General features: G+C 43.9%; 1 protein-coding gene across 1 annotated transcript in view; it reads left to right on the top strand.

Moving 5' to 3' along the window:
* The window catches only part of STEEP1 (STING1 ER exit protein 1), a 79,205-nt gene that overhangs the window by 37,659 nt on the left and 25,283 nt on the right, over positions 1 to 16,263 (top strand). Inside the window, exons 3-4 of the mRNA XM_075323996.1 lie at positions 11,934 to 11,975; positions 15,719 to 15,857. Of these exons, the coding sequence (XP_075180111.1) occupies positions 11,934 to 11,975; positions 15,719 to 15,857 (181 nt within the window). The remainder of the gene's footprint in view (positions 1 to 11,933; positions 11,976 to 15,718; positions 15,858 to 16,263) is intronic.

Raw genomic sequence — 16,263 nt, forward strand, 5'->3', positions numbered from 1 at the left:
CAGTGGAAATCTGTGCTTTGGTCAGATTTGTCCAAATTTGAGATCTTTGGATCCAACCACGTGTCTTTGTGCGGCGCAGAAAAGGTGAACGGATGGACTCTACATGCCTGGTTCCCATCGTGAAGTATAGAGGTGTGATGATGTGGGGGTGCTTTGCTAGTGACACTGTTGGGGATTTATTCAAAATTGAAGGCATACTGAACCAGCATGGCTACCACAGCATCTTGCAGCGGCATGCTATTCCATCTGGTTTGCGTTTAGTTGGACTATCTTTTTCTTTTTTTTTTTTCTTCCCAACAGGACAATGACCCCAAACACACCTCCAGGCTGTGTAAGTGCTATTTGACTAAGAAGGAGAGTGATGAGGTGCTACACAGATGACCTCCACAGTCACCAGACCTGAACCCAGTCGAGATGGTTTGGGGTGAGCTGTACCGCAGATTGAATAAGCCAGTTTCTTTTGTAGCGTTTGATGGTTTTTGCCACTGCACTTGGGGACACTATCAAAGTTTTCCCAATTTTTCGGACTGACTGACCTTCATTTCTTAAAGTAATGATGGCCCTTATTTTCTTTACTTAGCTGCTTTTTTCTTGCCATATTACAAATTCTATCAGTCTATTCAGTAGGACTATCAGCTGTGTATCCACCAGACTTGTAACTGATGGTCCCAACCCCATTTATAAGTCAAGAAATCCCACTTATTAAACCTGACAGGGCACACCTGTGAAGTGAAAACCATTTCCGGTGACTACCTCTTGAAGCTAATCAAGAGAATGCCAAGAAAGTGCAAAGCAGTAATCAAAGCAAAAGGTGGCTACATTGAAGAACCTAGAATATAAGACATATTTTCAGTTGTTTCACACTTTTTTGTTAAGTATTTCATTCCACATGAGTTAATTCACAGTTTCGATGCCTTCAATGTGAATCTACAATGTTCATGAAAATAGTCATGAAAATAAAGAAAACTCTTTGAATGAGAAGCTGTGTCCGAACGTTTGGTGTGTGTGTGTGTGTGTGTGTGTGTGTGTGTGTGTATATATGTGTGTGTATATATATATATATATATATATATATATATATATATATATTATATACACGCACGTATGAATAATATATACCGTGTGTGTGTGTATATATATATATATAATATATAATGATGTCTGCCTAATATATATATATATATATATATATATATATATATATATATATATATATAATTAGTGTGTGTGTATGTAGATATATATAAGGCTAGCATAGCAATGTAAAGTGTTACGCATATTTGATATAAGTTATTAGTCGAAGCTGATATTAAGGCTGTGTGCACACGTTGCGTTTTTTACCGCGGAAACGCTGCGTTTAGAACCGCAGCGTTTCAGTGGCAAATTGCATGCTTTCAGCTTTCCCAGCAAAGTGTATGAGAAAGCCGAAAAATCAGTGCACATGCTGCGTTTCTAAACGCAGCGTTTTGGATGCCAAAAATCGGTGCGGAAAGAAAAGCAGCATGTCACTTCTTTTGTGCGGTGTAGCTGCGTTCTCTCCCCCATTGAATCAATGATGTGGGGTCAGAACGCAGCTACACCGCAGTGAGCTGCTATTTTGTTGCGGTCCGCGGCCTTTGTCGGCATGCCAAAACGCAGGCATTTACCTGGAAGTGAGGTCAAGAGGTTTCCTGTTGACCTCACTTCTTGGCAAAGTCCAGGAAAGCCCCCCGGTGTCTCCAAAGTGCCCGCCCCGACCCCCCTCCCGAAAATCCAACATGGCCGCGCGCACAGTAGCGCACCGGCCGCCCTGCTCCTATGATTTCTGTCGCATGTGCAATAACACATGCGACAGAAAAATGCCCCCCAGGCCCTGCCCGGTCACCCCCTATTCCCCCGGTATTCCCCCTTACCTGTCCGGTCACAGCGCTGATCCCCCGCGGCCCCCTCCTCCTTCACAGTGCACGCCGGCCGGTCACATGTGCAGAGCAGCTGACAGCCAGCACTGTGTTCAGAGAGCTGTGCTGGCTGCTCGCACTGTGCAGCTGTGACCCGGGGAGAGTGGGTGCAGATTTTTGGCACCCACTCTCCTCAAATGAAGGGTCTGCCCTCCTAGAAAATGGGGGATACGTTCCCTGAGCGTGCCCCCATATTCTAGAAGGTCCAGAGGCGACGTGGGACGTCCATATGGATTTCTGCGGACCCATTTTTTTCAAATTTTTTTATTAAATTGGAGAACAAGGGAATGATTTGGGGAGTGTTTTTTCTAATAAAAAATGTTGTCATTTTTTTTTTTTGCTTTTGTTTACTGTCAATTAGTTATGTCGGGTATCTGATAGACGCCGTTACATCACTAATTGCTGGGCTTGATGCCAGGTGACATTACACATCTGGTATCAACCCCATTTATTACCCCGTTTGCCAACGCACCAGGGCGCGGGATGAGTTGGGGCGAAGCGCCAGGATTGGCGCATCTAATGGATGCGCCACTTCTGGGGCGGCTGCGGCCTGCTATTTTTAGGCTTTGAAGAGTCCAATAACCATGGCTCTTCCCACCCTGAGAATACTAGACCCCAGCTGTCAGCTTCACCTTGGCTGGTGATCTAATTTGGGGGGACCCCACGTTATTTTTTTTTTTTAATTCTTTATTTATAAATAAAAAAAAAGCCTGGGGAGCCCTCCAAATTGATCACCAGCCAAGATGAAGCTGCCAGCTGTGGTTTGCAGGCTACAGCTGTCTGCTTTACCCTGACTGGCTATCAAAAATAGGGGGGACCCCACGCCATTTTTTTTCATTTTTTTTTTTTTTTTTTATTGGATAAATACTAAGCTAGGCACCCTTTAGTGCCACATGAAAGGTACTAAAGGTGCCAGCTTAGAATATGCAGGCGGGGGTGGGACGTTCTATATATTTGACATCCCTTCATCCATTGACGCTTTTTAGGCTGTGTGCCCACAATCAGGGTTTTCAGCGTTATGGGCGCTGAGTGTTTTCCCTGCGTCCATAACGCTGCGTTGTGCAGTAGAAGCACAGTGGAAGGGTTTTTGGAGATCCCATGCCCACTGTGCTTCTTTTCTCCGCAGCATAAACTGACCGGTGGCGCAGCTTCCCGAGCCTCAGCATGTCAATTTATGCTGCGGAGACGAGAGTGTTCTCTGCAGGTAGCATAGAGCTAAAGTCCACAGCATCCTGAACCCAAATCGTGGGCATGGGCAGCTGCAGGAAGGCTGGCACTGTGTACTAGACGCCGTGTCGCTGGATCATGGCCACATAGCCTTAGGCCTCTTTCACGTTTGTGCTTTTTTTTAAACGTACCAGGATCACTGACATACGCAGACCCATTGTAATGAATGGGTCTGCTCACACGTCAGTGATTTTTCACTGCACGTGTCTCCGTGCGGCGTACCCGCGTGTGCGTGATTGCCGCACGGAGACATGTCCATTTTTTTCTGGCATCACTGACGTCCCACGGACCACGCAGTGGTGTGATCCGTGAAACACGTGCCAGAAAAAAACGTGCTTTTAAAATAAAAATCATTTTAACTCACCCGGCGTCCAGCGATGTCCTCTGCAGCCCGTGCAGCTTGCTGCTTCTGAGCCGGCTCATTATTGTCGCGCATATTCATGATGCACGACACAGCCGACCCGGAAGCAGCTGCTGCGGGGGTCAGCGCCGGCCGGATGCTGCACCGCGGGAGCGATCAGCACCATGGAGAGCGGGAGCGGGCACAGGTGAGTTAATCTCTAAGTGCAATCACGGGCCACGGAGAACGGAGCCCGGATTGCACTTAGACAACCCATGTGTGCCGTGATTCACGGCACACGGAGGGACATGTGCGTGTTTTACACGCTAGTGAAAAACGTCAGTGTTTTTCACTGACGTGTGAAACGGGCCTAAAAGTGAGAATATTGTTGCTACAGCAACATTTTGGGTGAAGTAGCTGTGGATTCAAAATGCTTAATATACTCCTGAATAAAATCCTTGAGGGGTGCAGATTCCAAAATGGGGTCACTTGTGGGGGTTTTCTGACGTATAGGTACCTAAGGGGCTTGGTGCGCGAAGTTTATTTCAACTTTTCCAAAATTCAAATGGTGCTCCTTCCATTCCAAGCCCTCCCATTTATCCAAACAGAATGTGGAGAAGGAAATGACATCACAGGTTTTTTTTTCCCAAAGGTCTGTGTTCAACCAACTTTATTAACATTGACAAGTCTTAAAAAACGCATGAAAAACGCATGCGTTTTCGATGCCTTTTTCTCAAAAAGCATTGTTTACAATTCTCCCCTCTGCCAGAGGGTGCGTTTTTTCCGCGCTGAAAAAAAAGCAACGTGTGCACATAGCCTAACAATATACGGAACTCCCCTGCAACAGTTCCGCTTTAATATATCGGTCTTGACAGACAGAGTAATTATCGAAATATGAATTATTAATAGTGGAGGCAGACATTAATCATTAATATTCATAGCTAGCCCTGTAACCGATATTAATAAACTTGTATTTTTTAGCTTCCAAATATTATGGACCTGACTCATCACTGCGATTTTTGCAATTTTTTTTACATGAATATCTCCATTAATTTGTTGTTGTTTTTTTTTTTTTCTTTTCATTTCATCACATTCATCAAACAATTTGCAACTATATGAAAGTCGTCTTTGTGTGCTTTGCTGACTAAAACGTCAGTGGTTTTTCCAGATTCTTTAGACTGATCCATCCATTGCAGCTTTATTAAAAAAGCCTCAGAATTTGGCAGAAATGTCCTCGCGTTTTCCTCCCTCACTGATTTTATTTACAGCAGTTTTTTTGCTCCAATTGAAAAAAAACGGTTAAAGCCAGAAAAAAAATAGCATTGGATGTGTCTTCTTTTGGATCTTGTTTCCATAGTAGAATGATCTGCTTTAATAAGGGGCTCTGTGTTGTCCAAGGACAACTGAGTTTTTCCATCCATTAAACAATTTGTTCCATTAGAAAAAGGAGAATAGTAGAAACCAGAGAGGATACTTTTTCCCCCCTTTATCTGTAAAAAAAGAAAATATTTCCATTTCAACGAGGACCACACTAGTATCTGGGACATTGCCCCAAAAATTGAGGTTTTGTTTGCCAAAATATCCCGTAGAACTAGTCTGCCTTTTGAGGACATGAGGTCCCTTAAGGATCATATCGATAGAGTGAAGTTTCCTTAAAAAAGCTTTGGATTCTGCTACGCTGCCTTCAAGCTTCATGTATCATCTACTTGCGTAGATCCCAGTGTGGCTCAATCAATTAGAAATACTTACTCAGAGAAAGCTTCTAGAGCTAATTTACTTCTATGCCATTGCTTTGCGGAGCAGCAGGTTTCCTTGTGGATGCGTCTATGGATGCATTAGTGCAGCTGATGTAGCTGAGGATCCTATCAAACTCCGCTAGATGGGCTATATGGCGGAACAGTTGGTCAGGGGGGGAACGTTCAAAAGGTCACTTGTGCAACTGTAATAGAGGCTTCCTGTTCAGGGCAGTCTTGGGTGAAATTTTACGCTGGTGTTAAAAAGAGGTATTCCTCTAAAGTTTCCACCCAAAATAAGATTTATTTTTATTATCAAACTTCTCTTTCGCAGCAAATAAGGTGAAACGGAGGGCTGCAGATGGAGTTAACAATGGGAGGAATATGGACTTCATTCAGGAGTAAAGCTCGATTCCCGTTCTCTTGCTTCTACTAGCTTTGTGGTTCTCGTCTTATCTAGGTCAGCATGCCATAGAAAAGGAAATGTTCTCCCTTTTTAGAAAAAGGGTTTTACTGCCTGTGACGTGTCCTTCTCCAATATCACACAATCAACAGAGTGAGAGATGAGTGAACAATCCAAAGCATATTTATTCCATGCAGTACAGAATGAGCATCATATAATCCACCACACGGAGGATAAAAATAGTCCAGAAATGGCATAAATGTCCCGGAGTTAAGTCACAATCCTCCAGCAGTCTTTCTCCAGGGAAATCTGGGTTTCTCACAGTCTCTCTGTGGTGCTGGCCACAGCCTCAGCATCTCCCTCAGATGTTCAATCTTGCTTCTTCTCTCTTGTAAGGGTATGTTCACACAGGGCTTTTTTGGTAAGTTTTTGCTGCGTTGTTTAGCTGCAGATTTGCCTTGGTTTTATGCAAATCCATGCTAATTAAAAGCTGCTTCTTACAGTCCCAACAAAGTCTGAGACTTCTGAAATCTCATGCGCACACACAAAGTAAAGATAACAAAAATGCAATATATCCAGCTCACCAGTCTCTGTGTCTAGATTCCACCTGGGTCGGTGCACGGTATCCGTGGTTGGCGTCCACACCTGTCACAATCATTGGAAAGGAGGAGGGGAGGGAAAACATATCCAGCACCATGTCTTTAAAAAAGCTTCAAATTTATTAATTCCAAGTAAATTTTTTTTTTTAAATGGACTAAAACAATCTCTCCATATGCCTTATAGCGCCTTACATGTTTCAGAAAAGAACTCCTTAATCATAGGCAAACTATTGCCTAGTATTGCATAGTATTTGCTTGTGATTAAGGAGTTCTTCTCTGAAACATGTAAGGCGCTATAAGGCATATGGAGAGATTGTTTTAGCCCATATATGAACATTTTTTTTTACTTGGAATTAATAAATGTGAATTTTTTTTTTTAAAGACATGGTGCTGGATAGGTTTCCCTCCCCTCCTCCTTTCCAATGATTGTGACACACACACAAACACATCAGGTTTTTTTTCCTGACTGTTTTGTCAAATACCTGCATTGTTGGTCAGGTTTTTAAAGAATGAGCATGTAAATTCTTTGCTGCAGATTTGCTGTGGTTTTTCATTGATACAACCCATTTTGGAGAAAAAAAGCAGCAAATCCGCACCAAATCTGCACCAAAAATGCCACTAAAAAACGCATGAAAAATGCACCAAAAATGCAGATGACTCAAAGGAGATTTCCTGCCACAAGATCAGGTTTTGGTCAGGAAAAATCTTACCAAAAAAGCTCTGTGTGAACATAGCCTAAGTTTCACCCAGAATCACTAATCCCCCAGATAAACAGAGAGTTTAGGTGGATCCCAGGCCCCCTCCCCCAGCACTAGGGACAGAAGCCCTTCAAGGGGATATAACCTGACTTAACAGGACAAACAATATATCGAATAGACAGACCACCACGCCCAAAACGTGAACCCACACAAAATGGTACATATCCCACAATATCACACTATCACACTGCCAACTCCCCCAGATGAAGAAAGAGGTTTTATTTCACTATTTCTACAAAAAAAAACAATAGCTCCTGCAGCACAGTCATCAGTTTAAAACCTTTAAACAAATTCTTAACATTTCAAAATGGAGATTTCCCTAAACATCCAAAATTTCCCAAATTTGCGGTATGTGTAATACAGGTTTTTTGTGAGGTTCAGACCTCTGTTCTTATTGTGTCAGCAGAGTATTTGTGACTTTTGTGCGACACTGCCCTGTAACCCTATAGGGTCTGTCAGTACATAGCTGAATTGCTGCAGATCTTCAATAATCTCACTCACCACTGAATGTGGAATATTTTGGAGGGCGTAAATTTCTTGATGGGACATGTTGGAGTGTGGTACGGTAACAGGATGCCATCACTGCAATATGGTGAGCTCTTTAGAAGGACCAATTTTTTCACAAATGTTAGTAATTTGAGACTGTAAGGTGAGAGGCTGGATTTTATACACCAGTGTGAATGGGAATGGATGACACACTAGAATTCTGTGATATAACGTATGTTTAAATGCTGCTAAGAACCCTTTCCATCCAGAGAATGAAAATAAACCCTTGTCTGCCTTTGAGAAAGCTACCAAGAGGTAGCGCTACGCGTGGGGTCACCCATATTTGGTCCATTACCCCCTCGTGCCCTGCCCTGGACGATTTTTTAACATTTTTTTACCTTGCTGTGCCTTGCTGAGGTTTGGTATGTTTACTTGTGGGATTTTCCTCAGTTGCTCCCTGGACTTCCTTTTTCTATTGTAGCCCGGTTGCTTGACTGCTTGAAACATGCTGGAATGCCTGCTGGGTTTTCTGTTTTGGTTTTTGTGAATTTTACAACCCAATCTCATACATATATCTTGGCTGTTCACTTTGCCATGGGTCAGCCAGTTAATTTTATATGAATACCTGTGGGATCCCCGGCGCAGGCCTCAAACTTAATTTGTGGAATTTCCTCTTTGTGGCATACATATAGGGTTATTACAGGGCCTGTGAATATTGACCATAGTTCATTGGTTTTGGACTAAAAATATTTTTCAATGTGGGTATCACTCAAGTGCATCAGTGCTTTTAATTGATTTTAGATGTTTGTATTTGTCTTTGTGTATTTGGTTGTATATCTGTATTTTTTGCACCATATGTCATGTGTTTCCATGTGTGTTCTATTTATAATAAAATATTGATTTTTTTTTTGATACTTCATATGTGGGGATCCCATCTATTAGGTACGTCTTTTCTGTTTTCTGCTGCTTTCCTCTAGCCTGTCTGTGAGAGCCAGTCTGAGTCTGTGGATCCAGGCAGGTGTTACAGCTACTAATGGTAATATTTGATACTGTGGTCCCAGATCTCTTCATGCCATTGACCAGGTCCTCCCGTGTAGTTCTGGTTTGATTACTGTCCTTTCTCCGAATCATCCTTACCCCTTGAGGCAAGATTGTGCATGAGCCCCAAACCGATCAAGACTGACAGTCATTTTGTGTTTCTTCCATTTTCTAAAAATTGTGCCGTCAGTTGTTGTCTTCTCACCAAGCTGCTTGCCTATTGCTCAGTAGCCCATCACAGCCTTGTGCAGGTCTACAATTTTGTCCTTGGTGTCCTTAGGCAACTCTTTAGTTTTGGCCATGGTGGAGAGGTGATTGAGTGTGTGTGGACAGGTGTCTTTTATAGAGGTTACAAGTCTAAATGGGTGCAATTAATACAGGTAATGAGTGCAGAGGAGAAGGTTTTTTTAAAGAAAAACTAACAGGTCTGTGAGGGCCAGAATTCTTGCTGGCTGGAAGGTGCTCAAATACTTATTTTATGCAATAAAATGCAAATTAATTACCGTATTTTTCGCTTTATAAGATGCACTTTTGTCCCCCACATTTTGCGGGAAAGTAGGGGGTGCGTCTTATAATCCGAATATACGGGAGGTGGGGGTGTATATATTTACAGAGTCCAGTGGAGGTGCGGGCAGCTCTGGAGCAGTGCTGAACACTGGTGGGGGCAGGTGAAGCTGCGGGCGGCAGCGTTTGATCTCCTGCTCCCGCTCATATAATATGTACAGCCGCTGTCCATCAGCGTGGTGCTGAAACTGCATCGCGCTGAGGGGCTGGGGCAGCGAGGCATATTATATCTGCCTGTGCTTACCTTTGATCGCACATGCACCCCTGTGTTAGCTATGGCCCCCATGCTGCTGCCCATAGTAAAATAATAAACTCTTTACTCCCCTCCTCCTGCGTGTCTCCCCGGTCTCCCTCCTGCTGCTGTGATCTCTGCTGTCCCGATCACATGACCGGCACTAGAACCAGGAAGTAGGAAGTGCAGGAGACAGGAGGAGCTCAACCCCCGAGGAGGGAGACACGAGACAGGACAGTGCTGCAGAAGGTAAGGAAAGAGTTTATTTTACTAAAAGCAGCAACATGGGGGCGATATCTAACGGAGGGTGATGTGTGCCTGCCACAGTGGGCTTGTGTGCCTGCCACAGTGGGCTTGTGTGCCTGCCACAGTGGGCCTGTGTGCCTGCCACAGTGGGCCTGTGTGCCTGCCCCAGGTGGCCATGTGCTGCAATAGGGGGCCTGTGTGCCAGCCATAGGGGAAATGTGGCATCACTGGGGGACGTGTTCAATAGAAGGTGGCCATATCCAGATTAAGGGGGCTACTTTTAGGATGAGGGGGCTATGAGGGACATATACCTTATATTATTTGTTAGACGGACGCTGGCATTATAAGACGGACCCCATTTATTAAAAAATTCTCTATTCCTTCACCAAATTTGGGGGTGCATCTTATAATCAGGTGCGTCTTATAAAGCGAAAAATATGGTATTTAAGGCTGTGTCCACGGGAGAATGTAGCTGCGGATTTTTCTGCATCAAAATCCGCAGCTTTCCCGCAAAATCCGCACCTTTTCAAAGGTGCGGATTTGCCGCGGATTTACCGCGGAATGGCTGCGGATTTTGGTGCAGATTTTTTTTTTTTATTTCTTCACAATTTTAAAGCCAAAATCCGGATGAAAATCCGCAACAATAATTGACATGTTGCAGATTTTTCCGGATCAAAATCCGCACAAAATCCGCTGCGGAAAAATCCGCATCGTGGGCACAGCATTTCCAAAATGCCATAGAAATGGCTGGGAAGTGCCTGAGGTGCAGATTTTCCGGAAATCCGCGGCTTTTCCGCGAGAAATCCGCGGCAAAATCTGCGCATTTTCCGCAGCGTGGGCACATAGCCTAAAAATCATACAATGTGATTTTCTGGATTTTGTTTTTATTCTGTCACTGGAGTCCTCATCTATCCTCCATGACCTCATCACGGCACTGGTGGATGTTAGAGACCTTGCAATCCTCCACCATCCTTTTTGAGGATGTCCCAAAGATGTTCAGTAGGGTTTAGGTCTGGAGTTTAGCTAGTCTCGCACCTTTACCATCAGTCTCTTTAGCAAGGCAGTGGTCGTCTTGAAGGTGTATTTGGGGTCATTATCATGCTGGAATTCTGTCCTGCGCCCCAGTTTCCAAAGGGAGAGGATCGTGCTTTGGTTCAGTATGTCATAGTACATTTTGGCATTCATGGTTCCCTCAATGAATGCAACCCCAAACCATGACACTCCTGCCACCATGCTTGACTGTAGGCAAGACACACTTGTCTTTGTAGTCCTTACCTGGTCGTTGCCACATACGGGTGACACCATTTGAACTAAATAAGTTTAACTTGGTCTCATCAGACGACAGGACATAGTTCCAGTAATCCATGTCCTTAATTTGCTTGTCTTCAGAAAACTATTTGTCGGTTTTCTCGTGGATTATTTTTAGAAGAGGCTTCTTTTTGGAATGACAGCCATTTGATGCAGTTTGTGGAGTATGGTCTGAGCCCTGACAGGCTAACCCCCCTGTAACCTCTGTAGCAATGCTGGCTGCACTCATACGTCTATTTTGAAAAAAAAACAACCTCTTGATATGATGCTGAGCACGTGCCTTCAACTTCTTTGGTCGACCATAGTGAGGCCTGTTTTGAGTGGAATTTGTCTTGTTAAACCGCTGTATGGTCTTGGCCACCGTGCTACAGATCAGTTTCAGGGTGTTGGCAATATTCTTCTAGCCTAGGCCTTCTTTATGTGGAGCAATTTTTTTTTCAGATTCTCAGAGAATTCTTTGCCATGAGGAGCCATGTTGAACTTCCATTAACCAGTGTGAGAGACTGTGTGAGCGATAACACAAAATGTAATACACCTGCTCCCCATTCACACCTGAGACCTTGTAACACTGAGTCACACGACACCAGGGAGGGAAAATGGGTAATATGGCAGAATTTGGCCATTTTCACTTGGGGTGTAATCACTTTTGTTGCCAGCAGTTAGGCATTAATGGCTGGCTGTTGAGTTATTAGAGGTCACATCAAATTTACATTGTTATACAAGATGTACACTGACTACTTTTTACTGTATCAAAGCGTCATATCTTCAGTGTTGAAAAGTTAGATATTTACAAAATGTGAGGGGTGTAGTAACTTTTGTCATATACTGTAGCTGTATGGTTTGGAAATTGCACTGTGGCATCCCCTCCTCCTGACAGACCTCCTTGACCTTCAGTAAGGTCCGTTCAGTTCCCCTGAGGTTTGTGACTAGAGGAACATTGCAGCATGCAGAAGTGTTTACCTCAGAAGTGACGGGCCCTCCACCAGCACAGTGATGGGAGACAGCTCAGTATGTCAGGTTTAATAAATTAACATTTGTCATGTTTCTTTTTATTTTTCACAGGCCAGATGGCATTGAGCGGCAGTATCGGAAGAAATGCAGCAAGTAAGCAGACAATCTATTAATAATACAATTTATAAATATTCATATTTAAAAAAAACAACTTTGTCTTTTTCCATTTCAAGCGCATATAAAGACAATCTCAGTCCTCTTAACCCCTTCACAACAAAGTAGTTTCAATTTTTTTCCGTTCCTTACAAGATCTGTGACTTTTATTTTATATCTTTTTGTTTTGAATCATTAATTTTACAATGTAATGTTCTGAATAACAGGGGAAAGAATTTCCAAGTAAGCTAAAATAGTTTTAGGCTATGTGCACACTAGAAAAGTGATTTTTCTCAAGAAAATTTCTTGAGAAACTTCTGGGAGTTGAAGATTACCGCACCTGCGGTAAAAAACCGCACCAAAACCGCGGGAAAAACGCATGCGTTTTTGCCGCGGTTTTTCCGCAGGTTGGTCCCTGCGTTTTTTTTATGCTGAACTGCAATAAATAATATAGATAGATGGAAAGATGGATAGATGAATAGATAGATAGATGAGAAAGACCTATATAATGTCCCACCCCCCTGCATATTCTAAGCTGGCACCCTTTAGTGACTTTCATGTGGCACTAAAGGGTGCCTAGCCTTGTATTTAGCCAAAAAATAAATAAATAAAAAAAAAAATGACGTGAGGTCCCCCCATCTTTTGTAGCCAGCTAGGGTAAAGCAGACAGCTGCAGCCTGCAGACCACAGCTGGCAGCTTCACCTTGGCTGGTAATCCAAAACAGAGGGCACCCCACGCTGTTATTCTACATTATATAAATAATTTAAAACAAAAAATGTGGGGTCCCCCCCCAAATTGGATCACCAGCCAAGGTAAAGCGGACAGCTGGGGTCTGATATTCTCAGACTAGGGAGGTCCACTGTTATTGGACACTCCCCAGCCTAAAAATAGCAGGCTGCAGCCGCCCCAGAAGTGGCGCATTCATTAGACGTGCCAATCCTGGCGCTTCGCCCCAACTCATCCCGTTGCCCTGGTGCGGTGGCAAACGAGCTAATATATGGGGTTGATGCCAGATGTGTAATGTCACCTGGCATCAAGCCCTGGGGTTAGTGATGGCACGCGTCTATCAGATACCCGACATCACCAACCCAGTCAGTAAGAAATAAAAAATAGACAACAAAAAAAGTTTTATTTGAAAAAACACTCCCCACATTCCCTCTTTCACCAATTTATTGACAAGGACAATGAAATCCAGGTCCGGCGTAATCCAATAAGGGGGGGGGGGGGGTCCCACAACGATCCATACCATAGTCACTGTCCCAGTAAGTGAAGAACAGAATGTTCCCCATTGGCTGGGAGAGCAATGCTGTGACCTGAGCTAGGTTGGATGAGATCATTACCTGCTGTGATGATCTCCTGCAGTCCTGCCATCAGCGCTGTCACTGCCTTCTGTGCCCGCCGCGTTCTCAGCAGTATCGCGAGAGCTCGTGACGTCACCGCCAGTGACAGTCTCGGGCCGCGGGCATAGACGGCAGTGACAACGGTGACGTCAGGAGGCAGGAGATCGTCACAGCAGGTAATGATCTCCTCTCACCTCCTGACAGCAGCGCTCGGCATCCCCGCGGCTGCACGCACTGCTGTGTGTCAGTGTCTGCCTGCGCTGCAGGGTGACAAGCTGCTGGCACTGCGGGCAGACACTGACACACTGCAGGGTGGGCAGCCGCGGGGCTGGAGCGGGACACAGACTGCACGGGCACCTGGAGGTCACACGGAAGCGCTTCTGTGCGGCGTCCAGGGAGTGTGATGTGTGTGTGTGTGTGTGTGTGTGTGTGTGTGTGTGTGTGTATACTCTGCTCCGCTTCCTCTTCTGTCATAATGACCACTTGCTGCAAAACTGCAGGCAGCGATGAGCATTACCGCAGGTAAATCGCGGCTATACCGGGGGTATACTGCACATCATTTGCTACCTGCGGTATACCCCCGGAATTTCGCGATTACATTACAGTGAATGGAGTGAAATACCGGGGCATAAAAGAAGTGACATGCACTTTTTCTCAAGAAATTTTCTCAAGAAAATCTTCACAAAGAATTTTCTTGAGGAAAAAAACGCAGCGTGCGCACAGCTATTTTTTTTTCCCATAGGTTTTGCTGGGAAATGTCTGCAGAAAGATTTCAAACATTTCTCAAGAAATTTCCGCAGCAAAACCGCGGGTAAATCCGCGGGTAAAAACGCCTAGTGCGCACAGGGCCTTAAAGCTAGTTTTGCATTTGGTTATGGAGTTATGCTGATCAAAGCATATCAGTTCTGGGCTTCATAGGAGCATCAATGTGGCCTTCATTAAACCTCTGGCTGTAATGGCAACCCATTGGCACAGATGAGCTCTTGCAACTGCCCATCGTTGGAATTGTGCCACTTAAATACCACTGTGAGAAAATGGCCATGGCATTTAAGGAGCTAAACAACAGTGCTCAGAGCTAGGTCCGATTCCTGTCAAAAAGAAAAGAACGGTCCACAGTAATCCTTTCAAGGACCTAAGTCTGGGCAATTAGCCACATAAGGAGGCACGTTCAATATCCAAGGAGTCTACTTGGAGTTGCCATAAATGAATGAAGAATAACAGCATCAAGCAAAGGTGACATGTCCTGTATTCTTTACTGTGCCATCATGCAACGTTTCGATCTATGTAGGTCTTTCTTAAGTATGCTTGAGAAAGGCCTACACAGGTTGAAACATTGCATCCTGGCAGAATAAAGAATTCTGGACATTTCTCCTTTGCTGGATGCTGTTATTCTTCATTGATCTAGGTCCAATTCCTGGCTGGCTGTTCACCACACTCCGCACCCCCTATGTGTGGAGGGCGCCAAGCTCCTGAGCCCACTTTATACACCCAAACCTGATATGTAACAAATTGTTATGTCACCCATTGGGAAAGGTTGGGGAGCATTTGGTACCAGCATAAAGTAGTAACCAACACAGTGATTATAGCACTGTGTATAAGTTATCATTTTGCTGGAGTTTCTAAAATTAACATCTTATCTGATGAACAATTTAAGCCAGAAGTGCCAATGATGTGCACGCAGTGTGATGGTATTCATGTTGATTGGTGGTGGGCTAACCCCACCAGATTTTCCCCTATCCACAGTAATAAAGAGCAAACTATCAATCATCTGTTGCGGTGGTCAGACTCCCTGCTGTTCATGAATGCAAGAACACCCTGAATTGTGCTGCCACTTATTGCTTTCTTTGAAATAATTGTACCTGCAGATTCCAGGTCTTCCTGTAGCTCGCCCCTGGTTGTTCTTTTCTCTTGGACAACTCTACTGATAATTCTTTTCACTCCTTTGTCTGAATTCTTGTGGGGGAGCACTTGGTCAGGTCCAATTTATGGTAAAATTATGTTCTTCCACTTCCAGATTATAAGCCCAAAAGTTTTCACTGGAGCCTTCAGTAGTTTAGAAATTCTTCTGTAACCAATGCCATCAGTATGTGATGCAACAATAAGATTTTGAAGGTCTTGAGATGGCTCACTGGGTTTACCTACAAGGTATTTGACCTAATTTTGTTAAGAAAGTGACAGGTCCTCTTTAAAGAAAAAAAAATATTGACTGCAATGTAAAATGCTCCCCTTTTAATCAGAACAAAACGGACATCCTTTGTAAACTGAACGTGCATGGCATTAGGTGCTCAGGCATCACTTTGATTGGCAGACCCTGCTGTTCCCTGCACAATGTATATTTATAGTAATAGTAAGTAGCACTGGAATGGTTTTGACCTTGACCATGTGCTTGTGCTCATCCATAGGTGCAGCCTTCCTCTATTCTACCAGCACCAGCAAAAGAATGCCCCCGCAACCTTTATTTTTAATGGAGCTCTGGTCAAGTTTGGACAAGGTTTCGGCAAAACTAATATCTACACCCAAAAACCTGATCCACCTAAAAAGGTACGTATCTAAGCTATGAGTGCAATCAAAGGGTTCTCTGAAAGTTTTCAAACTTTGCAGGATCAAATGTAACCTTGTAAGTCTAAGAAATCACTATTACCACTCCAATTCCACATCACACCAATGATTTCTGTCAAGAGCGGATATGATGCAGTTCCATCTGTCAGTCACATGACTACTGAGGCCACTGTTTCCTTCAAGGTCAGATGGCTGTTTAGCACTTTATTATTTCCTATCTCTGTAGAGACCACAGAGCAATGCTAGATTGGAGGGGTAAAGAACGTTATTTCTTTATTTTCAAAGGCTATATTTGCTTCTTTAAAGCGCACCAATCATCAGAATTTTCCTATATAACCTAAAGTGCTATACTGGCACAATCATGCTGATTCTCTACATACCTTTAGTT

This window comes from Anomaloglossus baeobatrachus, chromosome 9 (genome assembly GCF_048569485.1).
Source record: "Anomaloglossus baeobatrachus isolate aAnoBae1 chromosome 9, aAnoBae1.hap1, whole genome shotgun sequence".
In the NCBI taxonomy this organism is placed as follows: domain Eukaryota; kingdom Metazoa; phylum Chordata; class Amphibia; order Anura; family Aromobatidae; genus Anomaloglossus; species Anomaloglossus baeobatrachus.